Source organism: Lytechinus pictus, chromosome 6 (genome assembly GCF_037042905.1).
Source record: "Lytechinus pictus isolate F3 Inbred chromosome 6, Lp3.0, whole genome shotgun sequence".
NCBI classification, from domain to species: domain Eukaryota; kingdom Metazoa; phylum Echinodermata; class Echinoidea; order Temnopleuroida; family Toxopneustidae; genus Lytechinus; species Lytechinus pictus.
The window spans coordinates 15,137,204-15,155,000 of NC_087250.1; the positions used below are offsets into that span (position 1 = coordinate 15,137,204).

General features: G+C 38.0%; 1 protein-coding gene across 1 annotated transcript in view; it reads right to left on the reverse strand.

Annotated features, from left to right (window-relative positions):
- Positions 1–866: 866 nt before the first annotated feature.
- The window catches only part of LOC129263228 (uncharacterized), a 46,905-nt gene continuing 29,974 nt past the window's right edge, over positions 867–17,797 (reverse strand). Inside the window, exons 18-30 of the mRNA XM_064100426.1 lie at positions 16,896–17,151; positions 16,195–16,492; positions 15,305–15,468; positions 14,207–14,224; positions 13,054–13,304; positions 12,059–12,406; positions 11,342–11,713; positions 10,153–10,318; positions 8,662–8,813; positions 7,886–8,254; positions 7,082–7,206; positions 4,181–4,354; positions 867–3,626 (exon numbers count right to left, since the gene is read on the reverse strand). Of these exons, the coding sequence (XP_063956496.1) occupies positions 2,786–3,626; positions 4,181–4,354; positions 7,082–7,206; positions 7,886–8,254; positions 8,662–8,813; positions 10,153–10,318; positions 11,342–11,713; positions 12,059–12,406; positions 13,054–13,304; positions 14,207–14,224; positions 15,305–15,468; positions 16,195–16,492; positions 16,896–17,151 (3,534 nt within the window). The 3' untranslated portion in view covers positions 867–2,785. The remainder of the gene's footprint in view (positions 3,627–4,180; positions 4,355–7,081; positions 7,207–7,885; positions 8,255–8,661; positions 8,814–10,152; positions 10,319–11,341; positions 11,714–12,058; positions 12,407–13,053; positions 13,305–14,206; positions 14,225–15,304; positions 15,469–16,194; positions 16,493–16,895; positions 17,152–17,797) is intronic.

Sequence of the window (17,797 nt, forward strand, 5' to 3'; positions counted from 1 at the left end):
TATTGAACTTTTTAAAAATGTGGTTTTCTTTTTGAAACCCAGATACAGCCCGCCAAATGACTTTTTGGTATCCCCTCTTCAAATTGTTTTTGCTCACTCATGCGTGAATGAGAAATAATCTAAGTAATTTCAGATGAAAGAGGAGATTCTAAGCTTTACAATGGTAGGTCATTTGTCTATTGTATTTGTGATTAAGTTATGATAAATCATCGATAAATTTCGGTTTCGTTTTTTGTGGGACGCACTGTATATAGGTGAAAAATATTTCCCAAGAATTAAATTTAAAGGCAAGGTACTTATTTCTACAAGATAATTAGTCATACCAATTCTAACATGCAAAATGCAAAGTGTCACAACTTACGCAGCCTTACCCTACTCATAATTAAGGATTTTCTCCCCAAAGAGACCCACATTTAACATGTAGCGAAAAACTGGGTTTTTACTCAAGATCGAAAGGGGGGGGGGTATGTTTAAGAATTTGCCATCACAAAACCATACCCAATGTTCAAACATTTTCACTAAAAGTGGCTTATCAGGGCGGCACATCGACGCATCTATGCCAGCCCCCCCCCCCCCACTGGGTCGAGACTCGTTTAAAAAAGACTATTACTTGGGAGTGACAATCTTTATATATTTTTCAAAGATTCTTACATATTCTTTCACTTCTATTACTGGTGATAAAAGTGAACGAAACTAAAACAACAAACATGTACTTCTTTAGAAGTTGGTTAGATCGGCTATTTCAAGTTATCAACACCCAATACTTTCTTCGCAGAATGTTCCAAGAACACTGAAAGTTTTGAAAATGTATCATCTTGAAGATATCACATATTAAGAAATTAAAACACTTTAAAATAAAGCGCAAGTTCATTTATACAAATACGTTTATTTCAGTTATGGCAATTGAATGACGAATAAAAGGAATAATTGAGTATATAAATAACATTCATCTACAATATGGCAACAAGAAATACCAAGGCCTTGTCCATGGAGGATTATTCTATTGTTACTGGGGGGGTGCTGAGCATTGTCACAGCACCCCTAGTAACAATATACATGTATAATCCTTTGTGGCCAGAGCCATGAGAAATACCCCACAGGATAGTGGTGAACATTAGTATTGATTAGTATGCTCTTATTCGAGAGCAAAATATAAAGCTTATCAACATGAAGAGTAAAGAATTGAGAGGTGTGCATTGTATAGGCCAACTTATCACAAAGACACACAATTTTAAATTCATTTTGAGAAAAGATTAGCAAAATGGCGGATCCAGAATTTAATTAATTTCATTCAATGAGGGACAAGTCCCCTTATTCACTGTATCCTCCACAGAGCAAAAAAGCAAATGAGGCAAACAATAACATTTAGGAAAATTCCTTTGACTGTGTGTGCAATACATAGCAGTTTTTGGTAGGAACATTTCTGTTTGTATTATATATCTGTAAATAGGAACAATATGGATTTAAATTTTCACAGCAGAATTCATAAACATTAAAAAGAAAATAAATCTAAATGTGAGGAGTATGGAATTTTGTTGGCAAATACATTTGTCAAGGGTCTACTTTTGGAATATATGTTAATAAATAGGAGCACAAAACAATGAATATGAAAACTATGGCACAAAAAACAACTGCACTAACTGCTATGCATTAAGGTAAATCTGAAATCAGAATATTATTCATGGATATGTTGTAAATCATATGAATATGTTCATTGTTTAATCAATGACTTATATTTTATAATGCACTATATTTTCATGAAAATCATATGATATAGAGTCTAAAAAATGTAAATTTCTGTAAGAAAATATAATAGAATGAAATAAAACAATGGCATAAACAATCTAAATTAAGAGAACATGAAATATAAAATAACATAATATGACTTTGACTAATAGCAAAGTCAACATTTTGTGCAATATGTGCCTGATTAGACACATGCAAAAAAAGCCAAATGGTACATCAAAGTCCGGCTACAAGAAATATAACCAAACTTTGGAAACTGTGATTGTCATGAGTTATTCAATTCAGCTTCCATAACTGGCCAATAACTGATATTTGGCAAGAAAAATACCAAAATCTTAAGGAAAATATGGATTCTTCACCATACATGTAAAGTTATCATAGAAATATTGGTATGGGTATCTTTAAAACTATAATAAACTAAAAGATGCTTATATGATGAAAAGGTCATATTAAATATCGAGTCTTTCTTAATGTCCAGTAAAGAGGAGTCGAGTAAAGTCTAATAGGCTTATAAGACATGTGAATCCAACTTCACAGCTAAAGAAGCCCTTCCTCTGACAGTAGAACTTGAATACTACTGACCCTATTTGAAGAAAACCAGAATAGTTCAAAATTCAAAGTTCAATCTTTTCTAAGTTTAAATTGATTTCAAAATTAGAAGTCAAAGGTTCACAGCTACATTCATTTTAAGAAGTCCAGTTTGGTATGACATGTGTTGAAGATTATAATCCTCCTCAATAATGATACTATATTACTGAACCATGATTCCTTAATTGCAGCAACACTGCAGAATATATTTTAAATATATCACAAACCATTTGCCCAACCTTCTTTCACTCTGCGAAAGTATCAATGCGGCTTTTCCAGAAACTCTTTATTACAGTACTGTTGAGATAACAGCTCTGGTATTTGAAAATAATTCTCATTCATTTTCCCCCTCTTCCACTTCTCCCTTTAGTTTTAAGGAGTAGCAATGATTCACCAAAGATTTATTGATCATCCTTCTACCCATGCTTCTCTGCTCTTGAGGAAGTGACAGTTAATAATCTTCCTCCTCTTCCTCTTCTTCCTCATCTTCTGGGGAAGTATCTCCAGTGGTCTCGCCAAAGAGTTCCTTCCCTCGTGCATCACCTGTCAAAAAGTCTGGTGGCTTGATGTCCCGGCCCTTCAGTCTCAGGGTGACAACATCTGATGAGTCCTGGAGACCTAGAAGAATCATCTGTCCAGACATCACCACCTCTACGCAGGATATCCTCAAGTCTGGGGTAAACATGGCAAGCTGCGTAGCGTGGTCAAGGTCCCACAGGGTGATGTCACTGGCAACGATGACAGCACGTGCCCCATCATCAAGCATGAAGATCTTGCTGCTAGTTGTGAACTGCAGAGACTGTGTCGATGTCCGCAGCCTGCGCAAGGTGCTCCTGCCTCTTTGTATGTCCCACACCTTCAACTGATGCCGCTCATTCCCGAACAGCACCCGTGTCGCGTTGTTGTTCATCCCAATGCAGCATACGTTCGGCTCTCGCTTCAACCGCTTTCGGACTTCACCTTTGTGGAGATTCCACACCGTAACGTAACTGACCTTATCGTTATCGTCATAGTTGACGTGTGCGAGGTACTTCCCTTCGGGAGAGAGAGCAGCAACATAGAGATACAGCATGGAGCTTTCGTTCTCAACAGTCTGCAAATGTTGCTGGGTTTCTACATTAAAGACACAGAGATGATGACCAAAATAGGAGCATACCAAGACCTTTTCATCCTTGCTCATTAAGTACTGCTGAATAGCATTCTCTTTCTCCTTTCTCAGATCGTCCAGTCTCTTCCTTTCCTTCTCGAGCTCCATATCTTTCCTCTTCTGTCTCTCCTCCTGACTCTCTGACCTAAAGGAATGACAAACCAAAACAGAGAGGGCTCATTTAAACAAAATCCTCACAGTGAAAAGCTGTATCAATTTCAGACCATAGAGGAATAATCCCCAAGACCCCTACCAGAACCCAACAAAGTTATTTTTGGTGGAAACTAACGTTATATGAGTATCAAATTTGTGGACAGTAATTCTGGTCAGAAATATGTAATTGTTCAGTCAATAACTTTCAATATAATATGTGTATTAGGTAGGGAAATAAAGCCCAAAGTAGACTTGACATTATATGCACCTATCTCTATTCTTTATTCTCTTTTGATAGTGCGTTATTGTGACAGCCTGGGGCAGTAAGGTTACAAGACGTTCGTCTAGGTCTTTAGCACTCTTTATACGTTGCTAGGCATGAGAACAAAGGGTTGGGACATCAAGTCACCAAACTCCTTGAGAAAATATGCCCCAAATTTCATAACTTTATAAACAAGACTTAATGTGACCAGCTTAATTCCATGTTCCATTACCATTCCCCAAGTTCAGAGTTGGAATACGAGTCAAGATTTCTGGGAAACCTACCTCCGTTCCCAAGGCATCATTTCTGCTGTGTTTTGTCTCTTGAGTTTAGACCTGAGTTCCTCTACCTCCTTCTTCCTCTGTAGACGATCAGTCTTGAATCCAGTCTTGATTCGGAACTTGATATGCCCCGATTCAAGGTTCCAAGCAATGAAGTGATCCCTCGTCTCAGATAGCCTGATTAACAAAGAGAAATGTCTTGATTTAGATTACTTATTCAAAAGGATTTACAAGTGAAACAAAACCAAGCTATCCCTCAAAATAGAAGAGAGCTGTCCTTATGTCGATGAAAAGTAGTGAACAAATTCCTGGCAGATCTTTCACGCAAGGGAGATTGAAGTTCAGTTATTGCTTTATTGTATACATAGTCTAGGTGATTGGTGAAAAAAATGTTCAGAAAATGGTACAAGCATGAAAATTTGCACAAAGGTAGAGTAAGTTATTCTAATCATTTTTAGCAGGGGGTGCCAACGTGAGTTTACCAAATATAGCAACAGTTACTAGGTAACATATTTAGTAACTAAGCTTAATTGGGCTTGAGGAACAGTTTCACAGGCAACATGTCACATGAATTTTAGTCTAAAGTATATTTCTTTGTATCACAGCAGTATTGATCCATTTATTCATAGCAACGGTTGTTAAGGGACCTTTTTCGATAGCAAAAATTGTTTATCATAGTTCAGATTATTATAATTTACTCAGAAGAGCTCAAATGAGTGCTTGCATGGATACCATTTTATCCCTTGCTAACAGTAGTCGGTCGCTTGAAAGGCCTTGGTTTTATCCCTCCCTTCCGTAGCCTGTAATGAAGATCATATATGTTCTCCATGCTGTTCCCGGACCTAATGCTATGTGCAGGAGTTGATTGGCTTGTCAGTTCCGTCTCTTGGATCAATCCTGCGCAGCTCTGGGATCTATCATGAAGCGAAAGATCTTGCCAGAGTTGATTTAGACCTGTCAGTTCCATTTCGAGGCATGATGGCCTGGATCCTGCAGCTATATGATTGATCTATGACGACTCAATCCTGCAGAAGTTGATTTGGACCTGTCCTGTTTCCAGGTGTTTTGACCTGGATCAGTCCTTGCAGCTCCAGGATTCAACACGTCAAAGATCTTGCAAGAGTTGATTTGGACCAGTCCGGTCTGTTTCAGGTGTGTTGGCCTGGATCCTGCAGCAGTATGATTGATCTATCACAACTAAATCCTGCCAAAGTTGATGTGGACCTGTCTGTTCTGTTTCCAGATGTTTTGACCTGGATCAATCCTGCAGCTCCAGGATTTATCATCATGTCAAGATCTCGCAAGAGTTGATTTGGACCAGTCAGTTCTGTTTTAGGTGTGTTGGCCTGGATCCTGCAGCTCCGTGATCTATCATGACTTGAAAGCTCTTGCAGAAGTTGATTTTGATCTGTCAGTTCCAATTGCAGGTGTTTTGACTGGGATCCTGCAGCTTCAAGATCTATCATGACTTAAAAGATCTTGCAGGACTATGCGCAGCTGACTTTGTCACATAAATGTGAAGCACTTGTAATATCAGGTTGGCTGGACGTGATCCATACTCGCTTCCGCAGCCCCTGTTCGCACTGCTTTCTATTTTCCAACCATACTTTTCGATGATCTGGTACAATATACAATATTGCAGTCTACTGCTTCATCTTAATGATTTATAGGATGCGGCATTAGTAATTAGTGTCAATAAGGCCTACAGAGATTTTCATTTTTTTTTCTCTCAAAAGATTGTGTTGTATAATCACCAAATGTACTGCTGCGTTATATATTCACAAGTAGTGCACGTAGAGTCAACGATGATTGGGACTGTTTCAGGTCTACTGAACATGCTATACAGAGCACATACAGTCAATGATGCTTTAAGCTGTTTCAGGTTTACTGTACATGTTATTTAAGTCAGTGAATAATATCAAAACCTTACTGACAAGTAAGTGTGTGGGCATTACTCGACATTACATCCCAATGAAGCTTTGTCATTTGGGAGCGGTTAGTTCATATAAATCAAATTTCAGCTTCCCTATGCCCTCATATGCAAAGTTCAGTGTCTTTCCCAGCGTCCCAGGCTACATCCACTACAATACCCTGTCTTATTTTCATAACAGGAGAGATCCTATTAATTGCTTAATAGTAAGCAATTTTAATGACCCAGTAATTATTTCTTTCTGTGTGTTAGCTGTGTCATGTATGAGTAAAAAGTATGAAGAAAAATAATGAAATTATGTACACCGAAATTAGGTTTGTTACCTATAGACGATTATTAGGCAGATAATTTTTTAGAAAGCATCTGAACTGGTGATTGCTAAGGTCAATAAGTTACCTAGCAACTGTTGCTATATGAGGAGAGATCAGGTTGGCACCCCCTGCTAAAAATGTTCAGCACCATTTACTCTACCTGTCAGCAAAATGTCATGCTTGTACCATAATCTGAACAATTCTTGCTATATTTTGCACCGATCATCTAGACTTATATACTTTCACATCAGAAAAGTGTTGTTCGTTTCAGCATATATATTTTTTGTCCGAGTGTATGAATTTTGCTGTACTCCTCATGATATGACAGTAAGAAATTTTAATACACCAACATCCAACGAGCATAGCATGTCTAGAGTAAATTCTAATCTTTACACTCTTTGTCTGTGTGAAATAGAGCCAGCCGCAGAACATGGTGAATCTAGTCTTGCTACTTCAGACTATGCATTATGCAAAATGCGAATTGCAAAAGCCAAGGGTCTGTGCCTGCAGACTAGTAACCAGCTAAGAGGGAGAGGACAGTCTACACATGTATCATAAAAAAATCAACAGAATCCTTTCAGTGAATTTTCAAAGAAACTTGAAAATCAACAGAATCCTTTCTGATCAGTGAATTTTCAAAGAAACTTGAACTATAACTCTCACCCTAGTAGGAGCTCCCCATCAAGCAATCTGTATTCATGTGCTGGTGAGGGGACTATGAATACTCCAGTCAGCTTTCTGATGTACTTCTTGGTGCCCAGATCATACATGAATACTGTCTGAAAAACCTGTCATGGATTAAAGATACTGGTTATTAATGATTATATTTCAACAAATATCATTGATTGCAATAAGTGGATCTAGCCGAACTAGACACAATAGTTCAGGGGATCAAACGATGTGCATTTGGCCCCTGAAATGGCATTGCATCTTAGTTCTAACCAGGCTAGTAAGCCACTCATTGCATTACTACCATTTTGGAGGGTCCATAACATTAAGGTGACAATTCTTCCTACGATGAAAATTTCTCGCATAAGAATTTCAATGCATTCTACAATCCCATTTCCTTCTTCGCACACTTTTTGTGGCAGCAGTGGGATTGAATTGCTATTATTGGTATTCCTCTAATAATCCATATGATTAGCAAGATGATTAAACTATGTGGAATACAATCAGGATGATAAAATGGAGGTGATTTGTAGTTGTTATATATAAGTTAGTGCTTTAGTTCATAATGACAAAAACTGTGAGATCCGCAACAGCCAGATTCGGGATCCTACTTGAGATTTTTTTTACACAATGGGATGAAAACAAATATCTGCAGATTCTATACCTTTATATTACATGTTCAAACAATTGACCCTACAACAAATAAGTGAAAACTGTCTCTACCTCATATGGAATATCCTAACAAATGATGATATAACTATCAAGACTTTATAAGTAAACCTGCAATTAGATACTGACCTGTGATGGCTTCTCACTGACACTGGACATTCCAAGATCTGACAGGATGACAACCTTGTGGTTCCTGATGAGAACGATGTCATGAGAATCGACAAGCCCTCGCTCGATTCTCACTGCATTTCCTGCACACTTCCCCTTGACAACATTCCACACACTCAGCGGGCCGTTCTTGACTGACTTGGCGACGACGTAACGAGGGTTGTCGATCATGGGGACGAGACCGGTCACGCCAAGGTTCTTCTTGGACCTGTTTGCATTCTCGTCCCGCTCGTTGACTTTCTTGCTGATATTCCAGATGCGAAGGGATTTGCTGGATTGTGATGCGGTCAGGCAATATAACAGATCCATGCATGCACCAAGCTTGGACATCTATAGAGAATACAAAATGAACATTGAGGCATTGACAGTAACCAGTGTTGTGCTGTTGCAGAAACTACCCAATTAAAACCAAAAGCGATGCAGGTTGGATTGATATACAGAGAAGAAATGAGGCTCTAACTTTTTGTTATGGTCAGTTAAGTATCTTCCCACTGGCTATATTATAGGCAATTATGCGAATAGGGGGTCGCAGAAAGATATTTCCTAGATTTGATAATATAACATGCTTGTCCAATTAGTAAATTCTCATAATATAGAGGGGGGCACCCCCACCCTCGATCCACCCTGCATTCAGATTAGCACGGTTACCCTAATCAGGTGTTTGAGCATTCAAGGAATCTAGCCATTCACTACACCTGGGTAGAGAGTGGCAAATAGAGTAAAGAGGATGAGCCTACCTGTGCATGCTTTGCTAGATGTTTATGGTCTTCGGTTTCTAGATTCCACACTGCCAGTGTTGTTGTGTTTGTATGTGGGTTGGGACAGACAGAGACAGCATGAGACCCGAGACGATTGACGTACAACTCATTCACAATGTCTGTTGTGCAACCTGATAAACCAGAGAATGGAGGAGGAAATATATTTTCAATTTATCACAAACAGCAAATGCAAATATAGATCATCCTGTGCAGACAGATAAAGATAGGGCCCGTCTTACAAAGAGTTGCGATTGATCTGATCTATTGCAACTTTGTTCAAAATAATTACTAGAAATGATGTATATTCATACATTATCTGTTTTCTTGACAATTCAGTATGCTTCTATTTGTTTTCAAAGGACATGAAACAAATCTCCCAAAGAAAAAAGTATGACATTGTTGGATTTCCATAGTTACGATTGATCTGATCAATCGTAACTCTTCGTAAGACGGGGCCCAGATATGCAAGAGGAAGGTATTGATGCAAGAAAATATGTGTGATCAATTGCAAACATTTATTGAAAATATAAACTTGTATAACCTGGTAAAGCAGAGGAATAGAAGAGGAATGCTGTGATGCAAGAAAGTATTTGCGATAAATTGCAAACATCAATTACAAATATAGATCAACTTGGGCAAACTGATAAAGCAGAGATGAGGAGGAATGCTGTGATGCAAGAAAGAATTTGCGATAAATTGCAAACATCAATTACAAATATAGATCAACTTGGGCAAACTGGTAAAACAGAGATGGAAGAGGAATGGAATGGTGTGTCGAATAATTTGTGATCATTTGTAAACATTCATTGCAAATATAGATCAATTTTAACTCAAGCACTCCAATATTTCACTTCTTGACTCAAGAATCAGACCTGCACTCAATTTAAATCTTGCAGATAAATTCACTTATGATTAGTATAGGAAACCAGAAATTGACTTGCAATTGAATGAAAGTCATTTTAACTGCCAATCCTTAGTATATTGAAACATGATAAGTTATTTGTATCGTAATCAATGATGCAGTACATCTTGGGCAAGATTTTCCCCAGATCATAAAAACACTATTAATACCACAAGCATATATTTTGTATCTTGAACTGTGTACTTAATAGGTCCAAAGTGCATTGAACTGCTTACCATCTTGGAAAGAAGTGCATATTATTCCCAGTATAATTTTTCCTAAGTGATTTTCAAACTATAGCAAAGAACTGCTTGGATTTTGAAAAATGGAAAGTTTCAAGCCCTAAGTATTCAAAAATTGTCTGACCCAGTATACCTATACAGGGGCCGCGGAACCGGGGGGGGGGGGGGGGTCCCCCCACTTTTTTCCAAAACCGTGTACAAAAACGTAAAATTTACCATATGATTGTGATTTTTAGCATGGTCAGCCCCCCCACTTTTGGCTCAGCCCCCCCACTTTGAAAACCGTTCCGCGGCCCCTGCTATATACCCCAAAACAACATTTGTTACCTGTTACTGCCCGAAGGTAGGCCCCATTCTTGATATCAAACAGCTCTAGCTGATGGATCTCTGAAACCTTCTGGAACATATACCGGCACGCCATCACATAGTAATCCTTGGAAACCCCTAGGGCTGTGATTGAGGCTGAAGGCTTGGGAGGGGACAGCTTGTGGACCTATCCAGAGAGAAGAAATTGTACAAAAATTTGGAAGATTTAGATATTTCAATCTCAAGCAGAGTTGAGACATAAAATGGAATATTTGTATGAATTGTTGATGAACTCAATCACACAATAACCAGTCATAACCTTAAAGGACAAGTCCACCCCCAACAGAAAATTGACTTGAATAATAAGAGAAAAATCCAACAATCATAACGTTGCAAATTTCATCGAAATTGATCAACTATGAATGGACACCTGCCAAGCTCAGGGCTGTTTCTTTACGAGCCATCCAGGACGATCTACAGAGCGCCCTCACTGTTCATCCTGATGACTTAGAACTACGACTGATGAGTAGCACTCTTCATCTATCAACTAATGCTTTACTCAAGGTAATAAGAATTTAAGAATTCGCAAACCCAAAGTTGAGGAATTTGTGATATTGTTAGTAATTGACGATATGACCTATGTCACATTTTCAATATTTAATCAATAGTTGATAATTACATTTACAGGAAGCACGACTGTTATTATGTTTACCTATCAGTCCAACTTTCTTTAGAAAGAAATACAAAATGATAAAGATTTCCTAAGTAGTTATCTCAATTTCACCATACCAAGACAACTTCTATTGCAATTCAGGGTGATGAGGGAATGTTTTTTTTACAAATGATTTTTATGTAATCTTTACTATAAATCAAAATGGGAAATGTATTTCTGAGCTTCTAAATAGATCTGATTAAAGTTAACCTTATTTCAAACTTTTTCCACCTAAAGGAACATTATCACAGGATGGAATTCTCATTTCCGCCAGTAAACAGGAAAAAGTAAGGTTTTAGAAAGCTGAGTAATTTACAGATTTAATAACCACTCAATTAAAATCAAGACGTAATTTGAAATTCAATCAAATAATGATGGAAAAAAGAGTAGGTACTAGCTGTATCAATTTGGACATACAAAAAAACTGACAGTGCTTTTTCACAAATGTTTAAAATTGACAAATATGCAGCTCCTCAATAGATGTGAACAAAGACTTACCTTGTTCCCTGTTCGCGCATTCACCACAGAAGCTGTATTGCTGCTCCTGTATGCATAGAGCACCCTCTCACCGAAAGGACTAAAGGAAACACTCAAAGACTCATCCTTGTGTATGCCATGTCCCCCGATGTCAACCTCCACCAAAGACTTGACGCTTTCGCCCGAGACATCCCAAGTCCGCATGACATTTGACCCCGTGAACAGCGCCACCACCAGGTCATCATTTTCACTGGCGGTTGTGATGACGGGCGGGTCGATGTACTGGGTGACCTCCAGGAGGCAGGTGCAGTTGCTGAAGGTGTTGAACTTGATACGACTGGACTCCACCGTGACGGCAATGGTGTCATTCTTGCAGAGCCTGATTGATGATATCTGAAGAGTGACAGTAAACCATTCAGTTATTAATGTCCAGGTAATCTTGCATAAGTTGAATATTACTCAAAATCAAAGAATTACTTTTTAGACCATGGCCCACTTTATAAAGATTAAGAACTATTGTGAAGTTGACATTATATTGTAACTTCCATGGAAATTTGAATGTGAAAGGCTGCTAAGCCTCATTCAAAAAAAGAAATATGCATCTGTTTTTAATAGCAATTTTTTCCTGGCATCTCAACACTTTAATATGAGCTGACAATGGGCAATTGGAAACATTCCGAGATTGAGCTAGCACCACATGATGGCGCCTCAACACATTAAGATATTGGCGAAGCTCACCTCTTTTCCTACTCCTTCTATGGTCTTCAAGACCTTCCTGTTCTTCAAATCCCACAGCTTCACCGACCCATCCCGCGAAGCCGTAGCGGCCACTGCCATGGTCAACCTTGACACCGTCACCGCAGTGATGACCTCCGTGTGACCTGCCAGGAGGTCGTAGAGCACGCCCCCAGGCTGGGCTAGGCAAGATACAGAGGGAATAAGAGCAGGGGTGGATGACCGCTGCGCTTGGTTGAGCATGGAAGCAATAGTAGGGTACTTCTTAGGGTCCCCAATTGACATGGGTTTGTCGTTGGTGATGATGTTAAGGAGCCGGCCAACCATTTGGGAGGCAAGTTGGTTGGGATCCTATAAAGCAACAGAAAAATAACCATGAAAATCAAACTTAATAATGACATTTACAGTTTTAAGTTATATAATGTCATGCACTAATAAAATGTCCTAGGAATGTACAGACAAAGTTTGCCATGTATGAATTCATAAGAAATGGAGTAAGGTTTTGTTACGTAGTGTTGGATCGATTGCACTTTACTTTTCAACCAGCAATAATGAAGACACATGATGAGATAAAGAATGCATTTCAAAATATATATTGAGTATTAAACTCTTAGCTAAATCTGACTGGAGTTCAGACATAAATCCCTTTTTATAATAGCTATAAAACCTTTCATTCCTTGGCCTGGTCAGCATAGACCTTGGCCAAAGCAATCATCACTTTACTCTGAATCAAGAAGTGGACCCTTTTAGGGGAGAAGATGTGAATAAGATACCCATCAAGTGATAGAGCATCATTGATTTAGCTGGAAGAAGAATGAGTAATACTTTCTAAAGAAAGTTGGACTGATGGGTAAACATAATACCAGTCGTGCTTCCTGTAAATGTAATTATCAACTATTGATTAGATATTGAAAATGTGACATAAGTCGTATCATCAATTACTAACAATGTCAAGCATTTCTCAACTATGGGTTCGCGAATTCTTAAATTCTTATTACCTTGAGTAAAGCATTAGTTGATAGATGAAGAGTGCTACTCATCAGTCGTAGTTCTAAGTCATCAGGATGAACCGTGAGGGTGCTCTGCAGATCGTCCTGGATGGCTCGTAAAGAAACAGCCCTGAGCTTGGCAAGTGTCCATTCATAGTTGATCAAGACCTCTGACTTCAGTTTGTCGAGTTGGCTGGCATGTAGAAGATGATGAGGAAGTTCATTGAGTTTCCGCATGTTGTATTCCTTTACAGACACGCCTGTTTAGCAAATGAAAGCGGGGATTAGGTTTTAGTGGAATCCAAGCTTGGTCATAAAAAGTTGTGTTGAAAAGAGAAAAATAAGAAAAACAGAATGGTGAAAGTTTGAGAGAAATCATACAAGCAATCAGAAAGATATGGCTACTTTAAAAGGGCAATTGGACAATATTCCCATATGCAATGTACTTAATTATCAGGAATTTGTGGTTTTATCCCATGTAGCTATTCCCCTGGGGGCCTGTAATCAAAGTATAACCCAGGTGGCATATTGTTTTATGTCCTCATGAAAGAAAAATATAATCTCAAGTAAAACTTTTGAAAAAAAAAATTACATTTTCGCCATTTTATGTATTGGAGTACATGGAAGAGTATTCCTTGCCTTACATCTGGTCTTTAAACATCTATGATTACAGATTTATTAAACTAAAAGTTTCGATTTTTTTGTGTGTCTAATACGTACTTCTCACTCTAAATCTTATATCAACACTCTGTCCGGACCAGTGGTCAACTATCAATTTGGTATAATTGATCGGTACTTCAATACTGACTTTGACATAGAAGGTTTTGTCTATTTTGTTTTACATCTGATGATCAAATTCCTTACTGCTGTAAACCTTATCCCCCTGCTGTATATTAGAAAAGAAACATGCAAAACAAATGGTCTCCTATAACTAAACCGCTGAGTGGAATTTCTAGAACTACTTATAAAGTTAGACCATGTTTAAAACTAGGCTTTCACATTATTATTACATGGTTGCACCGCTCTGCATCATAAGTCATTAGTCCAAACCACTAAAGTGGTGTTACTCTTTTAATTTCAATTGGATATAAATCATTATACAGCACGGACTTTCATTTGATATTGGAAAGATTGAAGAATATATTAGAAAGCCATTACTTACCCCTTATATAAGGCCGGCCTTTAGTGATCAAAAAGCAAGCATGAAGAAAACGGCAGAAGAGGTCAACAGCAAAGCAACAGCGTAAATAAAATATTATTTGAAAAATAGACCAAAACAGAGTAAAAACCAGAAATTTTGTAACATGACACCTTAATCACTAAAACCCCACTATATATGAATCTTAAATGAGGCTTTCATAAGAACAGTTATTAGAAATGTCATTTGAACAAACGTTTCTGGATTTCACATAAATGCAAGCAACATGGTTAGTTCATATAAATGGTAGTTGTTCAGCAAACATATTTTTTAATGGAAATTTGTTGATTGAAGAATGCAAAAGCAGATATTATTTTTTAAATGCATTTTCACCTCAACAGAAAAGAAGAAGAAAAATGTTAATGAAATAGTTAATATTGTAAATAGATGGGATCATACAATTTAAAATGTTAGCTTTTGAATTTGACGAAGCAGTTTCAGATAAGACAGAACTTTTTTTTGATAGAACGTTCAGATATAGTGAATAAGTAAGATGTTTTATGATGAAGATAGCTTTAGAATACTTATACTTGTTTTGCATCAACATGGAAAGAATTGTTTCAGATTGAAAATAATAGAAAATGGGACAGGAAAAAGTCTATGAGGATCTTTTGGAATAATAAGTTTAAAAAAAGCAATAAAGTCTATGTAACTGCCTGAAGGTGATTTTGAAGTTGGAACAAATACCGGTAAGCTATATATTTATGCACTGCCCTTTGCATTGAAAAAAGCGTTTCAGTAAAGCAGGGGGGCAATTTCATGTTCAGTGTTATAAAAAGCTGGTTAATTATGATTGAGACAAATTAGCACTATCAAACACACCAACAAAATGTTGGGGCTAGGATTATCTTAATCACACTCCAAACATCAACACTCACATTCACACCCTTTTTCACCTCACTCACAAGTTTGTAGGTTTAATTTTTAAAAGCTATTGGGAACGGAACGCCATAACTAAAAATTTTAACACATCACATTCTCTGCAATCTCAGCAAAGGCATTCTTGGCATGATTAAAGAGCAAAGCAATCAATCAGTAATTTAACTTCAAACTCCTTCATACCTGATGGTTTAATTCTGGTCATCAGAAGCGGATGAGGGTTGATGAAGCGATCCGCCCCACCCTCGTTGCCAGGATACGGTTTCTTCCGGTCCGCCCACTTCCCCATGAAGTATTCTCCCAGAGCACTGTGATATGAGGGCGCTTTATCCTTTTGATTTAGATATCTGCACAGATTAATTGATACATATTGTAAAATAACCAAAGACCTCAATCATCATTATGATCGAAGGCTCCATAGAATCTTTTGAAGCTTATGATGTTGTGATGTAAGTCAGGGGCACATCAAGAATTCATTCAAGATTTTTCAGTCTTTAAAAAATCTGGGTGCGTATCAACTGAATTACATTGCGTTTGTTCTTATAACTGGTGCAAACACTTCTTTCTATCAAAGTCGTTTGGCACACATAATTCATGTATATACAATTCGTTGACTGGTCATTTTGTTTGATCCAGTTCAAACCAATTTTGTGATGGTTAGCAATCTGCCCACTACAGGCAACCACCGTCCCTAACACTGGTTTTTAGCAGTTGACGCTCCACATGAATTAAACAGAGCTATCCAATTGTAGGACTATAAGCCACAGCAAGATCTAATCATATGTTGTCCATTCAAACGCACAGAGATTTTGTTTCATTACTTTTTTATTCCTTTTAAACACTGTATCTTGTAGCATATCATGATTGTTTTACAGTTAATAGCCACATCACCTGTGGCATTGATCCAGCTGCTTTAGGTATCAGAAGGCATACAACAAAGAGCTTAACCAACAAGGGCTGAGACTTTCAAAATTGTAAGCCTTTTTCATCACCTTTACCAAAATATAGAAATGACAAGATGCAGAATTATCAACAGAGGTAAGACCATTTGCTTCAGGATCAAGAATACTTACCTCTCTGTAGCTGCCTCTCTGAACTGTTGATCGGCCCATCTCCATACCCACACACCATCCACCTTCCAGACCCTGAACAACTTCCTCAGGTCAGCCTTGAGCCGATACCAGAGGGCGGGAGGCATGCGTCTTAGGGTCGGGGAGTGGTTCTTGGCAATGTCCGTCATAACGTGCTCATCACAGGAGAGGATGTCGTTGAGCTCGGTCCATGATAGGCCACTCCGTGCTGCAGTCAGATAGCCAAGGCAACGTCTGACCAGAGGTTCACCATGTTTCGTTTCAAGTGATATCAGGATACCTTTGGGGAAAGAATTGGAAAATGGGAAATAAAATGTACAGAAGTATTCTGTTAAAGCAATTGTGAAAAATATAATTTAAGTCATATAAAATCTGGGAGTTAATAAAAAAATTTGCTGACAAAATATTATTATCATATATTATATATTTTTTACCTTCAAATGAGTACCTCAAGGAACTCCTATAGGTCTACTTTTGTTTTTATCCCTATGTACATGTAGCAAGGTTATAGTCTGTCTGTAGAACTGCTGTGAACCACAAGCTCCTATCATCAGCAGCAGGGTCAAATTTCATAAAGACTTGTTAAAATAACAAATGCACAATTTCAAACACAAATTTACTATCAGTCAATCGGATGAAAGAATTTCAGGTTTTATGAAATGGGCCCCAGATCATCAGCATACCATTCAACATCTTCTTTAGATCCGTTGCAAGGTACGTCTCCCTCTTCTCTGAGAAACTCCTCCATCTGACCGCCTGGTCACAGACCAACCTCAGATACAAGGGTGATGATATCTTCTCCAGTGCCTTCATGACAGTCTCATGCTGCTCCTGGGTGATCCGACGCCCTTCCTGCTTCAGGAGGTAGCTGACGATGTACTTTGACTCTTCTTGAGTAAGGTCAGGAATCATGTAGAAGTCTGCATCGAGACATTGTTTCTGGAGGAAAAGTAAAGAAATTATATTTACAATCATGTCGATGACATATGCCAAACTTAATAAATGAATAAATATTGAATTAAATTTTAACAAATTAACATATTGGAAAAGGGGTAATAACAATAACAGCTGAAGTTACCCTGGGTAAATACAAATTATTGTTATCATTATAATCCACAATTTCAATTCACTTTTGTCTACTTTTGGTGACAGCAGTGGGATGAAAACCTATGCAATCAAAATGACGATAATTAAGTGAGGACATTTAAAGGATGGTTATCTTTTAACAAGGCAAAAGCAATTTGTGTCTCGCCCACTTATGAAAATGACCAGAAATATCGTGATTTGCGAGGGCACGCAAGAGAATTATATCGAAACTTCATTGTGAAATGACTGTGATGGAATAACACTTGTCATAAGAGCCTTGCACGTAAACTTTAATGTTGACCTGAAAATGACCTTTGACCTTACCAGGTGACCTCTGACTGCAGCATAACATGCAGGTCGCCTAAGTACATCTACCATCCAAGTTTTGTTGAAAAGTAACTTACGGTTGCGGAGTTAGGTGTCATAAGAGAGTCTTGCATGTAAACTTTAACATTGACCTGAAAATGACCTTTGACCTAACCATGTGACCTCCGACTGC